Raw genomic sequence first — 22,631 nt, 5'->3', positions numbered from 1 at the left:
CGTGAATTTTTTAAATGCTTTTTTTATACATTGTACCAAATTATCCTTTAGAAAGTCCTCCAGTCTTTGGTTTCACTCAGAGTGTAAAAGAGTATCAGCAAAGCTGTTATTGTTTTCCTTCTTTACCAGTTGGTTAAGCGACACATGACATCACCTCCTCGCACTGGACCCCTAACAGTGCCCAACACTTTGCATGCAGACTGACCGTTCCTATCCTAGGTTAGAGTTGAGAAGGTTCACTCTGGAGTGCAGAGAGACTGGAAGTGAAGCAGGCCAGAACTGCAGGCGGTGCCCTGGCAGCTGGCAGTGGAAGGGTTTGTGGGAAAGTCCGAGCAGGGGTGCAGGACTTCCTCGGGATATCTTCAGCTCCTTCCTTTGGAGAGTGGAGGGCAGGGGATCATTCAGGCCAGAGAGTGGTAGCACCCTTGGGCTAAAGCGCACCTGGCAGTGGTCTGGCAGGGCAAGCTCAGCGTCGACTGATTGGGAAATCACCTTAGAAACTTCCTTTCCCTCTGCAACGAAGCGAGGCCATTGTTGACTGTGAGGCTTCGTGTGTTTTAGTGGCAGCTTCAGAATGAAGAAAGTGGGCTGGTGCAATGCCCCTGGAGCCCAGAATGGCCTTCAGTACTTCCTTTGTGGCTTGGTGATAGCTTTGTGCATTGACTGGGGAACTGCGCAGCATGTGGGAGAGAAGCAGAGGCAGGGGATCCCAGGCTGCCAGGGGGATGTGGTGCCATGCTTTGCATTGTCTGAGTCTGTGGTTCTCAATCATGTTTGCACATTCAGATCAGCCTAGGAGCTTGCCCTGCACCTACTTCTGGAGGTCCTGTTGGGCGATGGTGCCTCAACTCTGCACAGCAGGCTGGAGAAGTAGCAGTCTGCTCAGTACATCAGAGGCCCAGAACCAGCTGTCTTGGGGGATATGTTGTGAATTTACAGGGTGGCGGGGGAGGACTTTCTGGGATCATTCTATTTTTGAGGAAGGGTGTTGAACCCAGGGGTACTCTATCACTGAGCCGTAGTCCCAGCCCTTTGTATTTTATTTTGAGACATAGTCTTGCTAAGTTGCCCAGGCTGACCTTGAACTTGCAATCCTCCTGCCTCAGCCTCCTGAATCAGTGGAATTGCAGGTGTGCACCACTGTGCCCTGCCATCACTGGGGTCATTGGTCTGGCCTTTCCCCCAAGGCTTGGCCCCGCTTCCAGAACCTGCTGATGCCCAGGGCTCTCTGGATGCAAGACTGCAAGCTTCAACTAAGGAAGAGCCTTGTACAACTCGGGCTCCAGCTAACCTTCCAGATAGACTCCAGGCAGGTCTGCCTTCTTCCCCTCCCCGAACCTTGTCTGGATGCAGTGACCTTACCCCAGCCTCCTTTAGACACAGCAGGTGGCTCATGGCTTCATGATCACACGTGGTGTTGGATGGTGGGGAGCACCTTCCTCACCAAGAGGTACCGTGGGACGCAGAGCCACTCTCATTGGCTGGCACAATGGTGCCTTTTTATTTAAAACCTTTTCATCACAACAGGAGAGGCTGACCAGGTCACCCTCCAGGTTGGATGTCAATTGAAGGAGGGCCTCTGGTCTCCAGGGTCCTCAGGCTGGCTGAGGGCAGGAGGGAGGCAGGACATCTGCTCCAGCTGAATGTGAAGGCTTCTCTGGGCCTCCCTGCTAGTGGATCCTGCCTTTGTGAGGGAAAGGTCAGAGGCTGTGGGCAGACGCCACATTTATTTTTTGACTTTGGGTGTGAGAGGTAATTGAAGACCAGTTTGGCGTAATTTGTTTCATGGGGAACACCACCCCGGCCAGTGCGTTTGGATCCCTCATGCTGTGTCACTTGTTCTCAGTCATCTCCCTGAACCGCTGCAGGGCCCGGCTGTTCCAGGAGGCAGAGCGGGCTCTGTGCCACCCTCGACCAAGTTGCTTCCCTTTGGTCTGATATGTATTTTTGAGGTTCCACAACTTTTTTTTTCTTTTTTGCAGTGCTGGGATCGAACCCAGGTCCTGTGCTTATAAGGCAAGCGCTTTACCAACTGAGCTATCGCCCCAGCCCTCCACAACTTTTTTTGAGAAAAGTTTCTATCCATTAAAACAGCTTGAAAACCACTCCTGTGCACAGAGAGACCAGTCTGGTTTACAGGTCACCAGTGCCGTCAGTACAGAACCATGATAAAAAGTCGAGTGCCCTTCGTGGGAGAACTTTTTGTTTACCTTTGGTGAATGGAAAGTTCTTAGCAGAAGGCCTGTTGCATTGCTCTGGCCTCTTAAAGGACATTACATTATAATAAGTCACCGTGTTGGTAGCTTTTGTACTGGATACCCAGTTTTTCTCTTCCCACACGTGGAAGACCATGCTTATAAAGCTCCAAACAACTGCCTGAGGACCTGGCCCACCGTGACCTCCCAGATGAGAGTCATTCAACAGGGGAGGGGCAAATTGAGAGTGACTAGGATCCCTGCCTTCTGGGGAGGTTCTGCTTGGGAGTGGCCCCAGCAGGCCTGGGCCACCTCAGTCAGGGCCAGTCTCGGAGCCCCTGGGGGTGGGGGAACTTTGGCCCTAGAAAACCTTGCAGCCCCTTATAAGTCCTGCCTGCTTTCCTAGGCGGCTAGTGTCTTCTCTGGCCCCCGCCTCTCCACCCCTACACTGGCTCAGAGCTTCTTCCCTTCACCGCCAGTGCCTCAGGGTCATTGCTGCCACATCAACAGCCCAGAGTGTGGCACAGGCCTCTGGCTTCCTCGCTGTGTGGCTTTTCTCTCAACCTAGAGCATCTTCCCCCCGACTCTTGACAATTTTTTCTTTTTTTCCCCATCAGTACTAGAGGTTGAAACCAGGAGCGCTCTATTACTGAGCAACATCCCCAGCCCTTTTTATTTTGAGATGGGGTCTCACTGAGTTGCCCGTGGCCTTGAGCTGTGATCCTCCTGCTTCAGCCTCCTGAGTAGTTGGGGTTACAGGCACGTGCCACTGAATCTGGGTTTTGAATGCATTTGGTGCTTACCTGGTGTCTACTATGTGTGGGACACTCACTTTTCTTCTGTTTATGGGGACACTAAACATACAGCAGACCCCTGCCCTTTGCAGGGGTTTTGTTTTGTTTTTGATAGGTGGGAGGAGATGGATTCTGCTAGCCCTCCCTGCAGAAAATCATGAGCTACAAAAGACAGGCAGGTGTTAGTGCTTGAATAGTCCTTGGTGGTTCATTGTCTCTTGTTATATACATCTTTTAAAAAGGAAACTGTCCCTAGTCCTCACCCTTTCTGTGGGAATATTATGATTCTTGAAAGAATTCTGTACAACTCTTCAAATGATCGTTTGGTAGCTTCTTACAAAACTAAACATATTTTTACCGTATGGTCCAGCAATCACGCCCCTTGGCATTTGGTCAAACGGGCTGAAAATTTGCATTCACACAGAAACTTGCACATCGATGTTTACAGCAGCCTTATTCATAATTGCCCAAACTTGGAAACAACTAAGATGCCCATCAGTAGAAATGCATCTGTCTAGACAGTGGAATAGCATTCAGCCTTAAAAAATGAGCTACCAAGCCATGAAAAGGCAGAGAGGGACCTTAAATGCATATTACTAAGTAAAACAAGCCAATCTGAAAAGGCTGTTGTACTGTAAATCCCAACGATATGACATTCTAGAAATGGCAAAACTGTGGAGGCAGTGCGAAGATTATTGATTTCAGGGGTTACGGGGAAGGGAGGGATGATTGGAGAAGCGCAGAGGAGTTTTAGGACTGTGAACTTACTGTATATGAGGTTTGAATGGTGGATACATGTCATTACGCATTTGTCGGAGTCCATAGGACACCAAGAGCCTGCCCCAGTGTAAACTGTGGCCTCCAGGTGATAGTGACGTTGTCAGTGAGAACTCATAGTTGTGACAGATGCTACTCTGGGGGGGTTGCGTTTGGTGGGTGGGGGAGGCTGTGCCTATATTGGGGCAGGGGGGAATATAGGAAATCTATACTTTGTGCTCAGTTTACTATTATCTGCTCTAAAAGTAAATTCTATGTTAAAAAATGCAGAAAGGAAGAAATCAAAATGCTAAATGTCATATTAAAAGAGTCCCCACCCCATCCATTGATTTATAATGATTTTTCACAACCCCACCAGTTCCCCAGCTCCTCGGGTGGTCCCAGGAAGCAGAGGCCTGGGAACACAAACCCTTTCTTCTGGGGCCCCTCTGTGCCCAGGACCCCCAGGGCCACCTCTCTGTGGGGAGAAGGATAGGCTGCCTCCATCTGGAAGCCACTGCCAAGAAGGGGCTTTGCTCCTGCTGGTGAGCTGGCCTGTGGTTTCCCCGGTGCCCCAGAACCTGAGGACGCTAAGTTTGAGGATGAGCAGAGTGTCTTGACCTTCCTTCCTCTTGACTCCCTTCAGCCCTTGTAAGTGTAGGAAAGGGAACTGGAAAGGGCACAGATGAAGAGTGAGCCTGACTTTGGGCTTCCTGCTTCTTCTTGAAACTTCACTTTCATCATCTGCAAAGCCATGATTTCTCTTTGGTCGGATTGTTATTCCATGAAGAAGCTAAGTTGTCTATCACAGTGTTTGGCGAGTAGGGTGTTTAATAAATGCCCATTCTGTGGATGGAATGATGGGGGCTGGATTAACCCCCTGACCCAAAACAACCTAAAATAGAAGAAATAAATACAGGCACAAGGATAAAATAGTGTGACAAGACATCAGGGAAGGAAGGACAGTGACTCCCGAGAGACAGGAAGCAAAAGAGCTGAGGCCCTGCCGTACCCTTGAGGGAACTTCAGGCCTTGGCAGTGGGAGAGGGGAGGCAGAGCTGGCAGACCCCCCTGAGTTGAAATGGAGCCGAGAGTCTGGGAAGACCACAGCAGAGTTTGTAGCTCGAGCAATATCGATAAAGCAGTTTTTTATCCAGAATATATAAGGAATGCTCATAGCTCAACGGCAAGAACAAAAGGGACAAAAGATTTTGTGTATGTGTGTGCGTTAGTTACTGGGGATCAAACCCAGAGGTGCTTTACTCCTGAGCTACATCTCAAGCCCTTTTTATTTTATAAGTTGGCTGGGCTCACCTCAAATTTGTGGTCCCTCCCTCTTCAGCCTCCCAAGTGCTGGGGTTACAGGTGTGCACCACCATACCTGGCAAAAGATTTGAATGGATACTTCACTGAAGATACAGGATGGCAGGCCGAGGCAGGAGGATCACAGGTTCAAGGCCAGCCACAGCAAGTTGGTGAGACCCCTGTGTCAAAAAGGGCTGGGGGTATGGCTCAGTAGTAGAGGACCTCTGGTTTAATCCCCAGTACCACACGCATGTGCGTGTGCATTGCACACACACACACACACACACATAGGTTGAGGGTGGCAAATAAACACTTGAAAAAATGTCCTCGCACAACATAGTTATTAGAGAAATGCAAATTAAAATCTCACTGAGTACTTATTAAATAAAGACTGTCTACACCAGGAGCTGGAAGATGTGAAGAAATTGGAATACTAATAAACTGCCAGTGGAAGTAAAATAGTTGAACCTTTTCAGAAAATAGCTGGGTACTTTCTTGGAAAGTTAGATATATACCAGCCATAGGATTGAGCCATTCTTAGGTCTTTACTCCAGAGAAGAGGAAATGTACGTCCATGCAAGCAATTGTGTGTAAATATTGATGGCAGCTTTATTTGTAATAGCCCCAAATGGGAACATCTCATATGCACATCACGAGGTGAATGGATAAATAAAGTGTGTGGCATCCTTACAGTCCAATACGGTGTGGCAATAAGAAGGGATAAACTATTGATTAAGAAAAGAACATGGCTGTATCTCAAAATAATTATGCCTAGTGAAAGAAACCAGATGAAGAGGAGTACATGCTCCAGATTCCACTTACATAAACACAAAGTAATCTGTGATGACAGAGGGGAGCCGTGGTTGCCTGGGGACAGGAGAGGAAGGAGCTTCGGCTTGCAAAAGGCAGGAGAAGTCTGGGCTGGGCATGTTTACCGTCTTCATTGTGGTGATTTCACAGGTGCGTGCAAATGTCAAAACTTACCAGATTGCACGCTTTAAATGTGTGCAGTTTATCGTGTGACACACTTCATTAAAGCTGTTTTTGAAAAAAGATCACTCTAGCTGCAGTTAAGAGAATGAATTAAAGGGCAGCAACTCAAATTGCAGGGGAAAGTGTCCTTCTCTTCCTTGTGCCTCTTGACATTTTTTTTTTTTTCCTTTTTTCTTTTCTTGGTGGCTGCGGGCATTGAACCCAGTGGTGCTCTACCCCTGAGCTACCTCCACCCCCACCCAGCTCTTTTGATTTTTTTTATTTTGAGACCAAGTCTCACTAACTTGCCCAGTTGGGCCTCGAACTTGGGATCCTCCAGCCTCAACCTCCTGAGCTGCTGATGTGTACCACCCCGGCTCTCTCCTAAAAGTTTACTCCCTGGGGCCCCCCACTTTCCTCCTGGCTTTTGAGCATGGATTTTTTTCAGTAACAGGTGATGGCATTTTCTTACTCTCCTCTGCTGAGCATGTCTGTAAATCTGATGGCCCAAGAGCTGTGTGAACGCAGAGGGAAGCTAGTAGCTTGCTTTTTCTCTTCTTGAGGAACCTTAGCCTTTTGTCAGCCTGGGCCACTTAGCCTCAGTGCAGGATTTGGGTGAGGCTGGGCACCCCACCCATCTGCGGTGGCAGAGGCTGGTTTCCCCCACGGTGGGGCCAGAGTACCGTCTCATCCTCTTGGCAGCGTCTGCAGAGAGCCTGGCTGCAAGGGATGGAGGAGTGTTTGTGGGTGAAGGATTGCTGTCCTGACTCTCCGGGGCAGTTGGAAGGCACTCAGCAGCAGTGTCCTTGGCGGGAGGGACTGTGGGCCACCCGTCCTCGTGGGAGAGGCCTTATGGTTGAGGTCCCAGGCACCTGGCCTTGGATGGGAAAGCAAGGCAGAATGGGGGGCAGGCCAGGTGGGCGAGAGGAGATTCAGGGAAGGGCTGGCCTTGGGCTTGAGCCCCTGAGCAGGTTGTATGTTGGAGGGTGAGGAAGGAGCTCCCTCACTTTGTGAAGGGACCCCTGTGTGTGGTATGAGCAGCCACACGGGGTAGCAGGACTTTGGAGTGAGAACCTGTGCTCAAATTCCACCTCTCAAACCTGCCAGCTGCCGGACTTTCCTAGAATGTGGGTTGTTGAGGGGCGATGGTAGCGACTCCTTCAGAGATTGAAAACTCCCAGCCCAGGGTCTGGCCCACGGTGAGGACATTCTTTCCTAGAACGTGATACTGGGATTTCTGGGTTTTTTCCTACCTTTTGTATTTACAAAGGACTCTTCTACTCATTTGCTACACACAACACAGATGAGACATTTTCCTACTGACTTGGCTGCATATGGGATCTTCCTCACTCCGTGACTGACAGTTTGGACACAGGTGGCTTCCTTCCTTGCTTTGTGTCTGTGCTCAGTGGTCAGAGTGGTGAGAAAGGATGCCAGCAGCCCGAGGGATCAAACTCAAGCACAGAGAATGGGAGGGAGCAGGTCTTGAGTCTCGGATAAAGGCGAACGGAAGAGAGCGTTGCTGGACAGGGTGCGTCTGGGCCAGCAGTTTACGCTGACCCATGAGCTCTGTCTCACGTCTCCTTTTCGGCCAGCGGTCTTGAGGCCGGTCCTGTTCACGTGTTCCTCCTGTGGATGGGTGAAAGGGGCAGTCATATAAATGGTAGGAGCCTTTCAGAGCTCTGGGCAGGGGAGTGGGTATTCTGAATATGAACGTGACTGTGGAGGACAGTGTGGGGCCTGAAGTCCAGCCTGGGGGCTGTTTTCTGCATTCAAAGGGACTGACCATCAGAAGGGCCAGAGAATTGACAGAAAAGACATTGATGGTGACGGGCTGGTTTGCTGGGGCAGGGATGGCATCTCGCTTTACTCATTGTCTGTTGATGACTTGGTCCCCTCCTGACTCACTGGTGTGTTCTTGCCTGCAGGAGCCTGTGTGAAATGCAGCAAAGGGGTGTTTGGGGCTGGCCAGGCCTGCCAGGCTATGGGGAACCTCTACCACGATGCCTGCTTCACCTGTGCGGCTTGCAGTAAGTGTGGGTTGTGTGGTGGTGCAGGAGGACCACGGGACTGAGGAAGTGGGGAGAGGGAGGGACATGAGCCTCACGCATGCTGTGCCAGCGCTCTACCGCTGAGCCGCATCCCTAGCCAAAAGTGTCCTTGAGAGCTGGATTCTTACCGCCAGCACAAGCGTGATAGGGTAAGGACTCATGGGAACTACTCAAGATTGCCTGTGACTGTGGTGATAAGTGGCGTGGATCCAAAGCGGTCCCTGACAACAGGGAGAGGCCTGAGGAGAATGGAGCGAAGGCAATGCTGGGTCTACCCTATGGTCAGTTCTCTCTCCCACGGTCTGGACCACTCAACTAGAAGGCCATTGATGAGTCACTCAGCTCAATGTGAGGCAGGCTGGTTTGTAACTCTTTGACCCCAGTCCTTGACTGAGAAGCTGCTGAATGAGTGTGAGGTGTGTGGGTGTCTGTGTGTGCATGTATACCACCTGTGTAGTGGTTGCTCATTAGCACACACCGGTGGGTGTCTTTCTGTATAGTCCAGCACATGCATTATGGTTAAAGTGGAAATCAGGAGATGGATCATTTAACAGCAGCTGCCCCAGTGGAAGACCATCATGTAGGATGGGTGCCAAGTCTGACCAAGTCATGAATTATGCTTATTTTCTGAGTTCCACCAAAGGTTAATTTTGAGGAGCATTTTAGGAAAATGTCCTGGTGATATTTTCCAGTTGTATACTGGGATTAGCAGCTCTCAGTGAAAAAGACCCATTACACCAAAGCCACAGAATGTCAAGGATGAAGGGGTCTTTGTTACAGTTTGGCCTGGTGGAGCTCCATGCGGGCAGCTCATTAGAATTACCTGGGGAGATTTAAAAGCCAGTGAGCCCCACCCTGACCAGCAGAATCAGAAGCTGTAGAGGTGGAACTCCTAGACAGGGGCAAGTGCCTTTTTTCGAAACTCTCAGGACCCTCCGTGGGGTGGTTTGGGTTGAGTGCACGGATTAGTACCCGGCACCTCATTTCAAAACCTCCTGGCAAGGGAAGGAAAGAACCTGCTGGTGGCTTGTTTGTGAAATGACCTGATTCGCATGCAGAGCTGCCTGGTGTGCAGACCCGCCCCCTGACCTGCTGAGCCCTGATGGCCCAGGAAGAAGCTCAGAGTTCTCCCCTTGCACTTGAGTCCTAACTGCGGATTCCCCAGAACATGTGCCCGAGAGTTCACGGTTATGTTGCTGATCAGTGCTCACCTTTGTAGGGAGAAGTTGGAAGAGATTTTTGAGATGGAAATCTGTGTGTCCTTAGTGGACACCTAGGAGTCATGTGGTCTTTGATTCTCTTGGTCTTTGAACTCCGTGACACTGTCCCTGGGGGGATGCTCGTGGTGATGCCCACGACTTGTTCACTGCAGCGCAGACTGTTCGATGGTGATCATGGTTGCTTTGTGGAGATTGGCCAGTTTTGCATCTAGTAATCAAATTGATTTCAGCCTTCCTGATGGCCTGTACGTGTGGTTCTTTGCATTCTCCCAGTTGCAGTGTGAGTTGACATGAGTTAAATAAAAAATCTTTGACATGTGTTTGTGGTTTACCTGGATGGGGATTGTGACCAGATAGTCCTTTAAAATGATCTCTGGTCAGGTGCTGTGGTGCACACCTGTAATCCCAGCAACTCAGGAAGCTGAGACAGGAGGATTGCAAGTTCAAGGCCAGCCTCAGCAAAGGCCTAGGCAATTTAGCGAGACCCTATCTCAAACTGAAAAGGGCTGAGGATGTGGCTTGGCAGTTAAGCACCCCTGGGTTAAATTCCATTACCTCCCCTCCCCCAATTATCTTTGACCTTTGATTTCCACAGCAGTTTATCAATATTTCCTCTGTTTACCTGGAGGAAGCAAATAAATATGAAGTAGAGGTTGTTTTTCACCTCAAGCAGTTACTATTTGAACTAGTTACTATTTGAACTAGTTACTATTTTCTCTGTGGGGAGAAAAGCCTACTGATGAGTGTCTCAGTGTTTCAGGGCTGCTGTAACCCCAAAGTATCTTAGACTGAGTGACTTATAAACAGACATTTATTTATGGTGGTTTCTGGAAGCTGCAAAGTCCATTATTGGGGTACAAGCTGGTCTGGTGTCTGGGGAGGGTGTTTTTTCCTGGTTCCTAGATGGTCATCTCTCTGGATGCTCATAAAAGGGAAAACTGAGCTCTCCCGGGCCTCTCATAAGGGCGCTAGTTCCATTCATGAGGACACCACCCCCAAACGCCCCACCTCCAAACCCATTGTGTTGGAGGTTGGGCTTCCGACATACAGATTTTAGGGATCACCATTGCTGGTGAGTCAGCTGGCTCCACCTGTGGCTGCTTGAATAGTCCTGGGTTCTTTACTGGAGTGGGTTTATGTTGTTTCAAATGGTGGCCAGCACAGACTTAATGACAGAGGTGGTGTGGGTTTTCTTGCTCTAGCATCTAAGGCCTCTGTTGGTAGTCTGTCCCCATCTTATCACTTCCTGCTTCCTATCACAGTCCAACTGGATTTCTCTTTCCCACTTCCACACCTGTGGCCACACTGTTCCCTGCAGTCTCTTCTCATTCATTTTGTGTATTTAATATCTGTCCAGCCTGAGGACCTCACTCAGGTTCCTCCTCTTGCAGGAAGAAACCTTGGCTTCTGAATCTGGCACGTTCTTCTTGCTTGTTGGTGTTGTCCTGCCCTGGTGTCAGCGCATGGGCCCTAGAACAGAGCTGCTGAAGGAGCTGTGCGGGGTGCCACGGGGCCTGCAGACACTCCTGCTGTGTCTCCTGGCCTCTCCAGTGTGTGCAGCAGCTGGCATGTTGGGGGGCCAGGCTTGTGTCAGAGCGATGTCTTTTGAGCACTTGAAGTCATGTGCCTTTGCTCACTTGACTTATTGCTGTCCTTTAACGTGGCTTTCAGCAGAGGCGGGAGTTGCCTGGTGCTGTGTTCCGGCCCTGCAGGTCCTCTAGCGTGTTTCAGTGAGCCTCAGCATCATGGCGACGGCACCCCGAGGGGCGGGGGGCGTCCAGTCTACCCCGTTCTTAGAAGAGAAAATGGGGCGGAGAGTGGAGAGAAGTTTTCAAAGAGCCAGGAATGGTGGCACATGCCTGTCATCCCAGCCACTCAGGAAGCTGCGGCAGGAGGATCCCAAGTTCAAGGCCAGCTTCAGCAATTTAGCAAGATTTTGTCTCAGAAATTCCTGGAGGTGTGGCTGAGTGGTAAAGCACTCCTGGGTTCAATTCCCAGCCCAAAGAAGAAAAGGGTAGTTTTCAAGGTCCAAAACCTGGCAGCAGAACAGGCACCAGCAACCAGGGCTCCTGCCTTATATGTCCCCATTTTTCTGGTTCTCTGTTTGTTTTCTTAGTCAAGCAAAGGAAGATTTTTTTCTTTGTTCTTTATGATATTTCGATAATAGAGCCTGATTAGTATATTTCAGAATATATGTGTGTGTGTTTTTTGTTTGTTTGGGTGCTGGGGATCAAACCCAGGGCACTAGTGCATACTGGGCAACTGCTCTACCACTGAGCTACATTCCCAGCCCACTATATGTTTTCTATTTATCCATTTTAAACTAAAAAATAATCTAGGTTAAAGCCTCACATAGGTCTGCAAGTATAGCGCAGTGGTACAGTGGATCCTTAGCAAACACGAGGCTCTGGGTTAATTCCTCAGCCACACCCCACAAAGAAAACCAAACAACCCTCCCCACTGAGAAAAACTCTACCACATATATGCTGTTTATCCTTAATTTTTTTTCCTTGTGGTGGTGGGGATTGAACCCAGGACCTGATGCAGGCTACGCAAACACACTGTAACTGAGCCCCTCTTTATGGTATTTAAAGCTGGGTTATGGCCATATGTGTGTGCCGTATATATCTGTAGGTATGAACAGACATTTCTTGGATTTTGTTGATACACATTTAAAACATAATCTTGGGATACTGTCAAGCTCACACACATTAAAAAGGCAGGCCAAAGTCTCACTGGTTTGACTGGTAAGGGTACAGCAATGCTCTTGTAGGTTCAGCGTATGGAGTACTATGGTTGGGGTGTTTGTCTCCTCTAAAACTCATGTTGGAACTTAATCCCCTAAGTCATATGTTGTTGGGATGTAACTAGGATTAGATGAGGTCATGAGGGTGAAGCCCCTGTGATTGCATTAGTGGCTTTGCATTGGTAGGGGAGACCTGCGCTGATACATGCTCGTTCCATCTCACCACGAGATGCCTTGCTCTGCCTTGGTACTGCGCAGAGCCCCCATTACCGAGAAGGACCTCATCAGATAAGAACCGTCACCCCCAGACCTCCAGAACTGTCAGCTGAATAAACCTCTATTCTTTATAAACTCAGTCTGTGCTCTTCAATTATAGCAACAGAAAATGCACCAAGACATATACAACAGAAAGAAGAATGGGCCAGAGGCGCCAGCATCCCGGGTCCTTGTCCCAGACACTGAAAGAATGATACAAATCAGAGAGGCTGGGTGACTGCGGCACAAATTGTGGGATGCTGAGAAACAGTAGCCGAGTGCTTTCAGAGCCACAGCTCTGTCCCGTGGGTAGGGCAGAAAGCCCGTCCCCCACCAGACGGGGACGAGATGAGAGGCTAGTGGAAGGCTCCCGCTCGCATCCTCTTGTGTCCTGGGAGGCTCCGTGGTGTTCTGCCAGGACTCAGCGAGCCATTGCTTACGTGGGTGCATACAGGTTCTCCCAGGCACCAAGGTGGGTTCGCTGCACAGATGAGCACCTTTCCCCACCCTCTGATGAGTTCGCTTTGAGCCGTGCAAACCACACGAAAACCACAAAGGGAAATTTTAAGGCAGAAACCTGTTGTGTTGGCATTGTAGCGCAGCGGCTTTCTCTTCAGTTTTCCCTACCCATTTTTTTTTTGGGGGGGGATGGGCACTCGACCACTGAGCCACATCCCCAGCCCTATTTTATATTTTATTTAGAGACAGGGGCTCCCTGAGCCGCTAAATTGCAGAGGCTGACTTGGAACTCGTGATTCTCCTGCCTCAGCGGCTCTAGCCGCTGGGATTACAGGCATGTGACACCTTGCTGGGCCTCCCTACCCATTTTTGTTCAAATTTATCCATACTTTTTAGAGTTGTGATGATGGTATAGAAACACTGTATCCTTTCTGACTTAGCGTTATATTTCTGGTGATCACGTCACCAGTTACATGGGTTGTCCCTGAGCCTTTAGCCTGTTTTGGGTTTGCGCATAATTACACATAGCCAGAGGGAGTGTCTGTGTGCATCCGCCCCCTCCCTGGATGTTTCCTTGGTGTTCCAGAAGTACTCTCTCGGGAAGCAATGTGTGGGCGTCTCTGTGGTTTGCTAAAGTTTTCTTTTCTTCTTTCTTGGGCCTTGAGTGTGGTTGCCATGGAGATGTGTGCTGTGGTCTCCCTTCTCAGGCTCAGGCCGTGCCTCCTTGAGGTGGCCCTGCTCCTGGCTGGTTGCTCTCCAGCAGCCATGGGCACGCCCTGGAGGGGGTCCAGTGGCCATGCACGCTGTGTGTGGAGTGGCTGTCTGAGGAGAAGCTGACGCCTGTCTAGCTCCTGAGAGGTGGAATGAGAGGGAAGAGTGTGCTGACTTGAGGGGTCAGGTGGAATTCTCCTGGGTGCCTACTAGAACAGACTGGTGAGGAGAAAGCAGGGGCCTTGCATTCCCATCCCAGGCAGGTTTAGGTCCAAAAGATGGGATTTAAAAAAAAATGTTTTTATTTGTCCTAATTTATCGTACTTGACAGTGGAATGCATTTATTCATTTTTGTAGCAGCCACATTCTGTCTCAGTCAAGGTGAAACCCGTGCGTGGGCCACGTTGTGTTCACAGTCGCTATTAATTTTCAGCTGAAAAAACTGGAAAATGTCAAGCAGCTCAGCCCACATACTCTCCTCCAGGAGCCCATGGAACTTGGGGTGCTCAGGTCTCGGGATGGGAGTTTGGTTCCGAGGAATGAGGAGAGCCACAGGAGGCTGGAGCAGGTCCACTCAGGGGACAGCGCTGGCATGCACAGCGAGGCCAGCAGAGGTTAACTTCAGTGGAGTCGTCCATCGTGTGTATCCCTGGGTGAGAAGGCGCGCTGTGACGCGCCTGCCCTACCTCCCTGAGAATCCACGCCACTGCTTATCTCGCCTTCCGGAAACCAGATGCCTGCCTCCTAAAGAAGGCGCACCCCATGGGGGGAGGCGAGCCCTGAGTTAGGAGAAGGCTGCATGAACGCTCACAGGACGCCACGTTGTTACCTGGGGTTAGCAGGACAACAGAACGCAGCCCGCCCCGTGGGTCGGAGGTTGTCAGTGAATAAATACACACCTCGACCCACCAGTAAGTTCACCTCTGAACTGTAGGAAAGCTCTTGTCAGCTATTTTGCTTTTCTTACAAAGTCTAAATGCTGCCTCTGAAGTCCTTTACCATTCCATTGACTCGAAATGACCTCGTCAGCCCCGCCTTGGGAAAGGCTCATACCTTGGGGCTTGGCTGAGCTTCAGCCAACCCGTCATGGCCGGCCTGTTGCAGGCAGTCATTGCCATATATATATATTTTTTCTTTTTTGGTTGTAGGTGGATACAATACCTTTATTTTATATTTATGTGGTGCTGAGGATGGAACCCCGGGCCTCACACATGCTAGGCGAGCGCTCTGCCACTGAGCCACAGCCACAGCTGCGCTGCCATATTTATAAGTGAACTTTCCAGTTTGCTGTGGGCCCAGTGCCTCATCACCCTTCACCCCCAGCTGCCCACCGAGTCCTTGTCACAATCCAGTCAGGTCAGCATGATTTTTACCCTCCTTTTGCAGTCCGGCGGTTGGTGGCTAAGAGAGTTAATTTCCTTGGTTTTGGTTATATTGCTCTTGGTGTGGTCGGCACTTGACTGTGTGGATCCAGAGCCCTCGCTCAAATCCGCTCTACTAAAATGATCTTTGCTCAGAAAGAGCAAGAGCTGGAGGAACGAACCCGGCACGGGGCATGCGATCCTCCTTGGCCTCTCAGGTTTGCCTCAGAGCTGTGTGACCACAAAGACTGGGTGTTCAGCCACCCTCGGGTTTGGGAGCAGGGGATTGCCTGGGACTTGGAACGGACGGGGGGTACCAGTACTGGGATGCCACCGTAGGAGAGAATGAACCTATTCCTCTGATTGGAGGTCTCTCTTTTTTAAGGCCTTTGATTCAGAATTTCTGAGCCATTGAATTGCCCCAGTGTTTCTCATCCCATTCCACATTGCTGTATGAGCTGAGTGAGTCAGCTGGGTTTAAGGAAAAAGCTGAAGATCTGGAATGTGAGAAAGGAAGAGTGGGCAGACGCTAAAGGAAATCAGTGGGCGAGGGAGAGGTCAGGAAGCAACCCAAACGGGCTGGAGCCGGGCAGAGGGCTGCATGGGTTGGAGTGAGTGTGCAGAGGGGTGACTGACTTGCGGGGTTTTCAGAGGGTCCCTTGTGTTTATCTCAGGGGTGCACTGGATGGAGGCCAGACTTGGTGGCCCCGTCAGAGGCCATGAAGTCACAGAGAGCAAGACAATATCAGCATCTTCCTGTATATCACATGATCAGCCTAGGGGATCTGAACTGTACTTCAGAGCGTGTCTTGGGTGTGACCTACACCTCAATTTCCACGTCCACATTCTGAGCCTTTACTGTGCATCAGTCCCAGGCATGAGGAGCCTGTGACCACAGAGTCCTGGGTCCCCCTGCAGAGATGGAGGACTGCCGACTCACTGGTGGAGTGTCCCAGGGTCAACACTGAGGCTGGGGACTTTCCCTGACCCTGCAGCTGGTCTGACTACCTGCCCCTCTGCCTTCCTTTGGGCTTCCAGCTCCCTGGCCTCTCAACTCCAGACCTACACTGTCCATGAGAGCAACCCCTGGCCACAGGTGGCTTTGGAGCATTGAAATGTGGCTAGTGTGACTGAGGAACTGAATTGCTCCTTTTATATCATTTTAGTCAGTTAATTTAAATAGCCACATGTAGATGTTGAACTGTACATGTAAAGTGTCTAATTCCTAAGTCTTTTCTAATCAGAGTTTACTTATTAGAAAATTGTTGGTAGAATTTATTTTTTTGCATTTTAAATATCACAATTTCAATATAGTGACATTATAAAAAATGCATATGGGAGAAGACAGTCACCTGTAACTCTACCAAAAGGAAGCAAAAATAAATGGGTGCTCTACCTACACAGACGTCGTCTTTGCCTGGCTCTCATCCTGGTGTGCCTTTGGTCATGCCTGGATTCTTCCACTTAGATGTGCCTTATGACATTTCCCCAGTGGTTCCATAGTCTTCTTCATCTTCTGGTGCTTTAGATCCTGTTGACAGCAGTCACCATTGGTGGCTCCTGGATTCCCTTTTAGGGAAGCCCTCTGTCTCTTGCTTGGATCACTGCTGTCACCTACGAACAGGTCTCTGGTTCCATTTGTTTCCCTGCCCATCTGCCCCTTTGTCCACACTGGTCTTGGAGCACAGCAATGAGGTTACTGTCCAGTTCAGAGACTGGACATTTCATACAGATGGAGTTATACAATACATAATCTTTCCTGTCTGACTGCTTTCGTTAGCATGTTCATGTCGTAGCATGTATCGATACTTCATTACTTTTTCAGGACAAATAATATTCCACTGTATGAATATACCACATTGTGTTCATCCATTCAGCAGCTAACACTTTTTAAAATAAAAATAAATTATTTACTCTTTTCTCACTTGTTGTCTTTTCTCAGTTGTTTTTGCTTTTTTTTTTTTTTTTTGGTGGTGGTGTTGAAGCTTGAACTGAGGTCCTCACACAAACTAACTATGCAAATGCTCTCCCTCTACGCTATAACCCCTAACCTTTGCCATTTTCACCTTTATTGTTCTATGGGTAACATCTTTTTTTTTTTTTTTTTTTTTTTCTGACTTCTTTTAAGTTGTCCCGTTATCATTGAATTTGAGAGGTTTAGTTATGATGTCTCTTGGTGTACTTTGCATGTTTCTTGTTCTTGGGATTCATTGTGCTTCTTGGATCTGTGGCTTTATGACCCTTACCAACTCTGGAATATTTTTTTGCCATTATTTTTTTCAAAGTTTTCTGCTACTTCCTCCCTCCTCTCTGCTTTGGGGACTCCAGCAACTCCTTTAATAAGCATCTTGAAGTTGTCCCATAGTTCACTCGTGTGTAATTTGTCATTAATCCCATCCAGGGTTTTTTCCCTGTCTGACATTTTAGTTCTCAACTCTTGGTTTAGTTGGGGATTTTAAAATGTCTTCCATGGTGCTATTTAACATTTGGACATAGGAATATAGTAACAAAATCAGTAACAGTAGCAATCATTTTCCCTTCTCTGTTCATTCTAATATCTGTGCCAGGTCTGTTCTCTTCACTATGGGTCCTGTTTTCCTGCCTCTGGGTTTGCCTGGTGATCTTTGATTGGATGGCAGACATTGAAAGTTTCACCTTATCGAGTCTGGGATATTTTGTGTTCTTTAAATCTTCTGATCTGTGTTGTTCCAGGACGCAGTTGTTTGGAAGTAGTCTTTTTCCATTCTTGCCTTTATGGTTCGTTAGATGGGTTCGGAGCAGAGCTCAGGCTGGGGCTCACTGCTGCTCAACTTCTGGTGCTGGTGGGAATCGGCACTGCCTCCAGCCCTGGTGAACAAACACCAGGCACTGTTCTCGCTTATCCTTCAGTTGTGTGTCCCTGACCTTGATTAGTCCTCACATGCATGAGCCAGTCAGTACTCTGCTGAGTGCTCAGAGAGCCTCAGCACATCTCTGGGTTTTTATCTCTGCGGTGTTGTCCCTGATCTAGCTGATAATGGCCTAGAATAGTGGGAATGAAAAACAAAAAGAATGAATTTGTGAAACTGTTAAGACAAATCAACCAACCAACCAACCAACCTGGGGGTAGCAAATGAAAAGAGAATTAAGTGGAGTGTGGAGCCCAGCTACTCAAAGAATGGTCCTCAGATCAGTCCACAGGAGAGGAGCACAGAGGTGGAAGATGGTTAGGAGATTTTGTAACAATCTGTCATGGCGACTTTGTGTCAGTTGAATTAGATAATGACCATAATTGAGGCTTGGATTTTGTGTTTCATTTTTCTGTGTTACTTCATTTTATAAGGAAATCTGAGAGATGGAAATTAAAAGTAACCTCCAAACCAGGCCCTTTACCACAAATAAATGGAGAAGGAAATTGTGACATGGAGGATTTGGACAAAGGGGGAGATGATGGCAGTTGGGATTTTTAACTCACGTAGCTTTCATTTGAGGAAACTGAAGGTCCCTAAGGACCCCAGCCATAGACAGATACTTAACATGAGCTGGCACTCTGCTGGGTTCCCCACTGGGATCCCCAGTTCTGTCCTGGCCTCCCATACCTTCTGCCAAGGACCCCGATGGGATTAGGTGACAGGTCAAGGTCTTCTTTCTGGGAAGAGGCAAAAGCTAGGTTGGACCCCAAGCCAACATTTCCACTTTCCACCTTTCTGCCATATCCCCTGGCTTACCGAGACCAGGTGAGCCTGTGAAATCCAAGCTGGGTATCTGTTGCATTTGAGCTGAAGCAGGTTAGTTGCTTTCTCTCTGTGGCTTTGTTCTTAGCAATACCTTTTAGGAGTTAACCTCTGGGCTGGGGATATAGCTCACTTGGCAAAGTGCTTGCCTAGCAAGCACAAGGCCCTGGGTTCAACCTAGCATGAAAAAAAAAAAAAAAAAAGTTAACCTCTTCTGGAAAAAGCAGAGGGGTAGAATTTTGTGCTATGATGCAAATGTTCTAGAGCTGCCCTAGACCCAAGTGGCCATCAAGAACTTGAAATGTGCTAGTTCAAGAACTGGAGCTGAACTTTTAATTAAACTCATATGTAAATAGCCACGTGTGACTGGCAGCCACTCTAGGTAACACAGGTAGAAGTTATTAGTTGGGACAAGACAGTAAAAATACAATGTACATGATGGCATTGTGCTAATTTTTACTTCCTTTTTTCAGGAAGTCTGCTCGTGTTTGGGGAAATCTTGCGTTTTTAATTGTCAGAGAGATTATCTGGGAACAGAAATTTGTGGTGAAGTTACAACTCATTTCTCTCTGCAGAAGGAAGGGGAAATAGTGGGAATTACTGCAAGTTCAGTTTTACTTGTCCCATGATGGCTGGCCTCTCTGCCACCCTTGCTGCTGTGTCCCTTGTTAATCTACACTGGCTTTATCAGATGCTTTTCTCTCTTTTCGACTGAAGGTTCCCTGAAAGCAAATATAAAATATTCATTCACTGCATTTGTGGAAAGTGTGTGTCTTTTTGTAGTAGATTCTCTGTACGATTATCAGTTAATATTTCATAAACCGTGTTATAATAGGAAAAGAACAGTTCTGTAATACAGAACTCGGGAAAGACTAGTTGCTTACTACATGCTTAGTGTGCATATGGCCAGCTTTTCCCTGGTGGGGGGGAATTCCTCTTCAGGAAGCAGGATGATTCTGAAACTACAATTAAAAAAAAAAATCTAACTCTAATAGTTCCACATTTTTAGGTTGGAAGCTAATTATCTAGGCCTGGTCTAGGTCTTAGAACTTTGATTTGACCAAGATGAATTGTATAAAGTGGAAATGCTGGTTCAGAGACAGGCCTGAGGTGTCATTGAACTCAGTGGTCCCCAGGGTAGACAGTGTTGGACCAGCCCCATCAGTATTATCTGTGAACTTACTAGCTATGCAAAATTTTAGATCCTTCCTCAAACCTACTAAAATCAGAAACTTAGGGAACAGAGTCTAGCAGTGTATGTTGAAATAGACTCGCCAGGTAGTTTTGAAGAATGCTGAGGTTTGAGAATCACTGGTCTAATTTTTGGCCCCTGGACCCTTCCATTCTATCTATAATAGCTGTGCTGTAGCCACAGTTGGCTCCTTGGTGAATGTCTCCCGAGTAGGGGATGCCATAAGAAGGGAGTGGGAAGGGAGTGGGAAGCTTGAGGGAGCAGAGTAGAGATGAGGTTTGATTATGAACACCAAGGAGTGCATCCTCTTCCCTGCAGTGAACTCAAGTGTGTGACCCCCAAGATCCCAGTGTGATGGTATTGGTATTTGGAGATGGGGCTGGGGAGGTGAAGCGCTCACAATGCTGGAGGCTCAGAAGTGGGATTGGTGCCCTTAGAAGAGACTGGAGAAGGAGGTAGCTTCCTATGTATTATGTAAGGACATAGCAAGATGACAGCCATTTGAAAACCAGGAAGGACTTCACCCCACCGACACCCTGATCTTCCTACCTGTGAACTGTGACAATAGATGTTTGTTGTTCAAGCCGTCTCGTTTATGGGATTTTGTCCCAGCACCCCCAGCTGACCAAGACATTCCCCTTAGTGTGTGAGAGATTCCTATTGGAACAGACAAGAGTGTCTATGTAGTATGGTGGAAAGAGTATTGACTTTGCCCTGCAAAGAACTGGGTTCGAATGTCAACTCTTCTTAGATTTAGCTTTGTGGATAAGTTCAGCTGGCCTCTTAGCTTCCCCGTTGGCAAAATGAAGATTCAGTAAAGCACCACCGTAATACAATAGGTAAGGTTCAGATGATAAAATGCAGAGGTACGTTATCAGGAGATTGATGAGCTGGCCTAAGCCAGCCTCGCCTGCCAGCCTGCTCTGAGTTCTCAGTAGGTTGTGCAGCCCGTCTGTCCTGGTTCTGGATATGATTTGGTGCCACCTAGTGGTGGTTGGGTGCTCTGGCTTAGGTGTTCATGTGAATGATTGGGGATCCTGTCCTTGATTGGAACTTTCAGGACAAGCGGCAGTGATGCCAGGACTTTCCAGGCTAGTTAGTGTCTGTTTCATCCGCTAGATCTGGAGTGAGTCAGCCTGGATTTAGTTCTTTTTTCTTCCTCCTCCTCCTCCTCCTCCTCCTTCATTTTTTTTTTTTTTTTTTAAACTGGGGATTAAACCCAGGGATGCTCAACCGCTGAGCCACATTCCTGGCCCCATGTTCTTCTTTCATGCTTCTCAAGGCCAGATTGCTTGCTGTTCCCTGCCTGACCTCACCCTTCATTGTCCCTTTCCCCCCAAAATATATAGATTTTAGTGTGTCTCCAGGTGGAAGATGGGAGCCAGCCACCAATCAGATTATATCCAAATATGTGCCCTCACAAGGAATTTTTATAGAATCGTACATGGTGCTTTCATTGTGATATGATGTAAGTAAAGGGCCTAGTACATAAAAAGCTCCCTAAATAATGAAGATTCCCTTCTCCATTCTCTGGTAGAAGAGAGAAGCAGGATTCTGCATATAGGTGTGTGTCCAATAAGCATTACATCATGCTAGGCGTTCCCATGGTGTAGTTTATTAAGCATGGGCTTCAGAGTCTCAGACCCGAGTTCCCAGCCTGCCCACCCACCACTTGGGTGAGCATCGATTTTCTCACTTATGAAACAAAGACATTTAACTCTTAAATATCCTGTTGTGGGCCAGGCGTATGGCTCAGTGGTAGAGCACTTGCCCAGCAGGTATGAGGCCCTGGGTTGGATCCTAGGCCCTGAAAAAACAAGTATCATATTTTTGTGAGGTGACAAAGTTGGGAATGGTTTTGGGTGTGATATCAAAGAATAATCAGTCCTTGTTCTGCTCCCTGATACTGACACCTGGCATATCTTATTTCTGCCTCCTCACTCTTTGGTGAACCCCCTGTGCTCTCTGAAACCTGGAGTAGGCGGGGACTTGAGGAGGAAATGGCTTCGTAAGAGGCTGTGGCAGTACATGGGCAGGGATGGGGGCTGATGCTGCTGTAACAGGTGCAGGGGCTTTTCAGTCATTTTATAAAATATAAGAAAGTTCCAAACATAGTACCCAGAGCACAGAGTACAGTCAGCAGGTGTTCCCCTACCTCCTACCCCCTTGACAAAATACCAACAAATAACTTTGAATGTGGTATCCAGTTTCTAAATTCAGGTGGTCTCTCAATACTGAAGTGAAAGCTGAAATTTGATTCCTTTAGTCAGACTCAGCCTCACCCTCTCTTGGGTCAGTGGGTGGGGGCTTGATTTCTAAATTTGGGAATAAAGAAAAATCAGAGACAGCCCCTAAGCCCCTCCGCGGCCTCTGGTGTCTGGACCCAGGACTTTGCTCCAGCAACAAGAGGATTTGACCAGCCATCTGGGGAATTTTTAGAATGATGATCAAAGCAGTGCCCACTCATTATTAAGAGTTTGGGAAACATTTAGGAAAATAGAAAATAACTAGCCAACACACCACCCTTCCTTCACACAGGTGCTTTGCAGGTCTGCTCCAGGCACTATCACCTGGGGGCAGGGTCCTTCTTTGTACAGTTGAGATACATAGTTCCTCAATCCTTTTTCTTCTCACATTGGAACTTCGAAGTTTTTATTAATTAAAAGTATTTTTGTGTTACACATAATTCTAAGAAAATATAAAGTCATATAAACGGATGAAGTAAAAAATAAAATTTCTGATACAATCTATAATTATAACTAATACCAGAATGAACATTTTAAATATGGAAGTATGCAAAATTGAAAGTGAAATATCCCTGTTATATTTCTTTTATTTTCTTTTTTTTGGTGGGGGTAGGGCGGAGTACCAGGGATTGAACTCGGAAGCACTCAATCAGTG

The 22,631-nt window shown here is 48.0% G+C and overlaps 1 protein-coding gene across 1 annotated transcript in view; it reads left to right on the top strand.

The window, feature by feature from the left end:
• Positions 1 to 22,631, top strand: part of LIMD1 (LIM domain containing 1) — a 58,656-nt gene that overhangs the window by 18,629 nt on the left and 17,396 nt on the right. The window contains exon 2 of the mRNA XM_079115454.1: positions 7,951 to 8,052. Within this exon, the coding sequence (XP_078971580.1) occupies positions 7,951 to 8,052 (102 nt within the window). The remainder of the gene's footprint in view (positions 1 to 7,950; positions 8,053 to 22,631) is intronic.

The sequence above is a fragment of the Sciurus vulgaris genome (assembly GCF_902686455.1).
Source record: "Sciurus vulgaris genome assembly, chromosome: 16".
Classification (NCBI taxonomy): domain Eukaryota; kingdom Metazoa; phylum Chordata; class Mammalia; order Rodentia; family Sciuridae; genus Sciurus; species Sciurus vulgaris.
The sequence above is the reverse complement of the archived record's forward strand: the minus strand, read 5'-3'. Positions and strand labels throughout refer to the sequence as shown.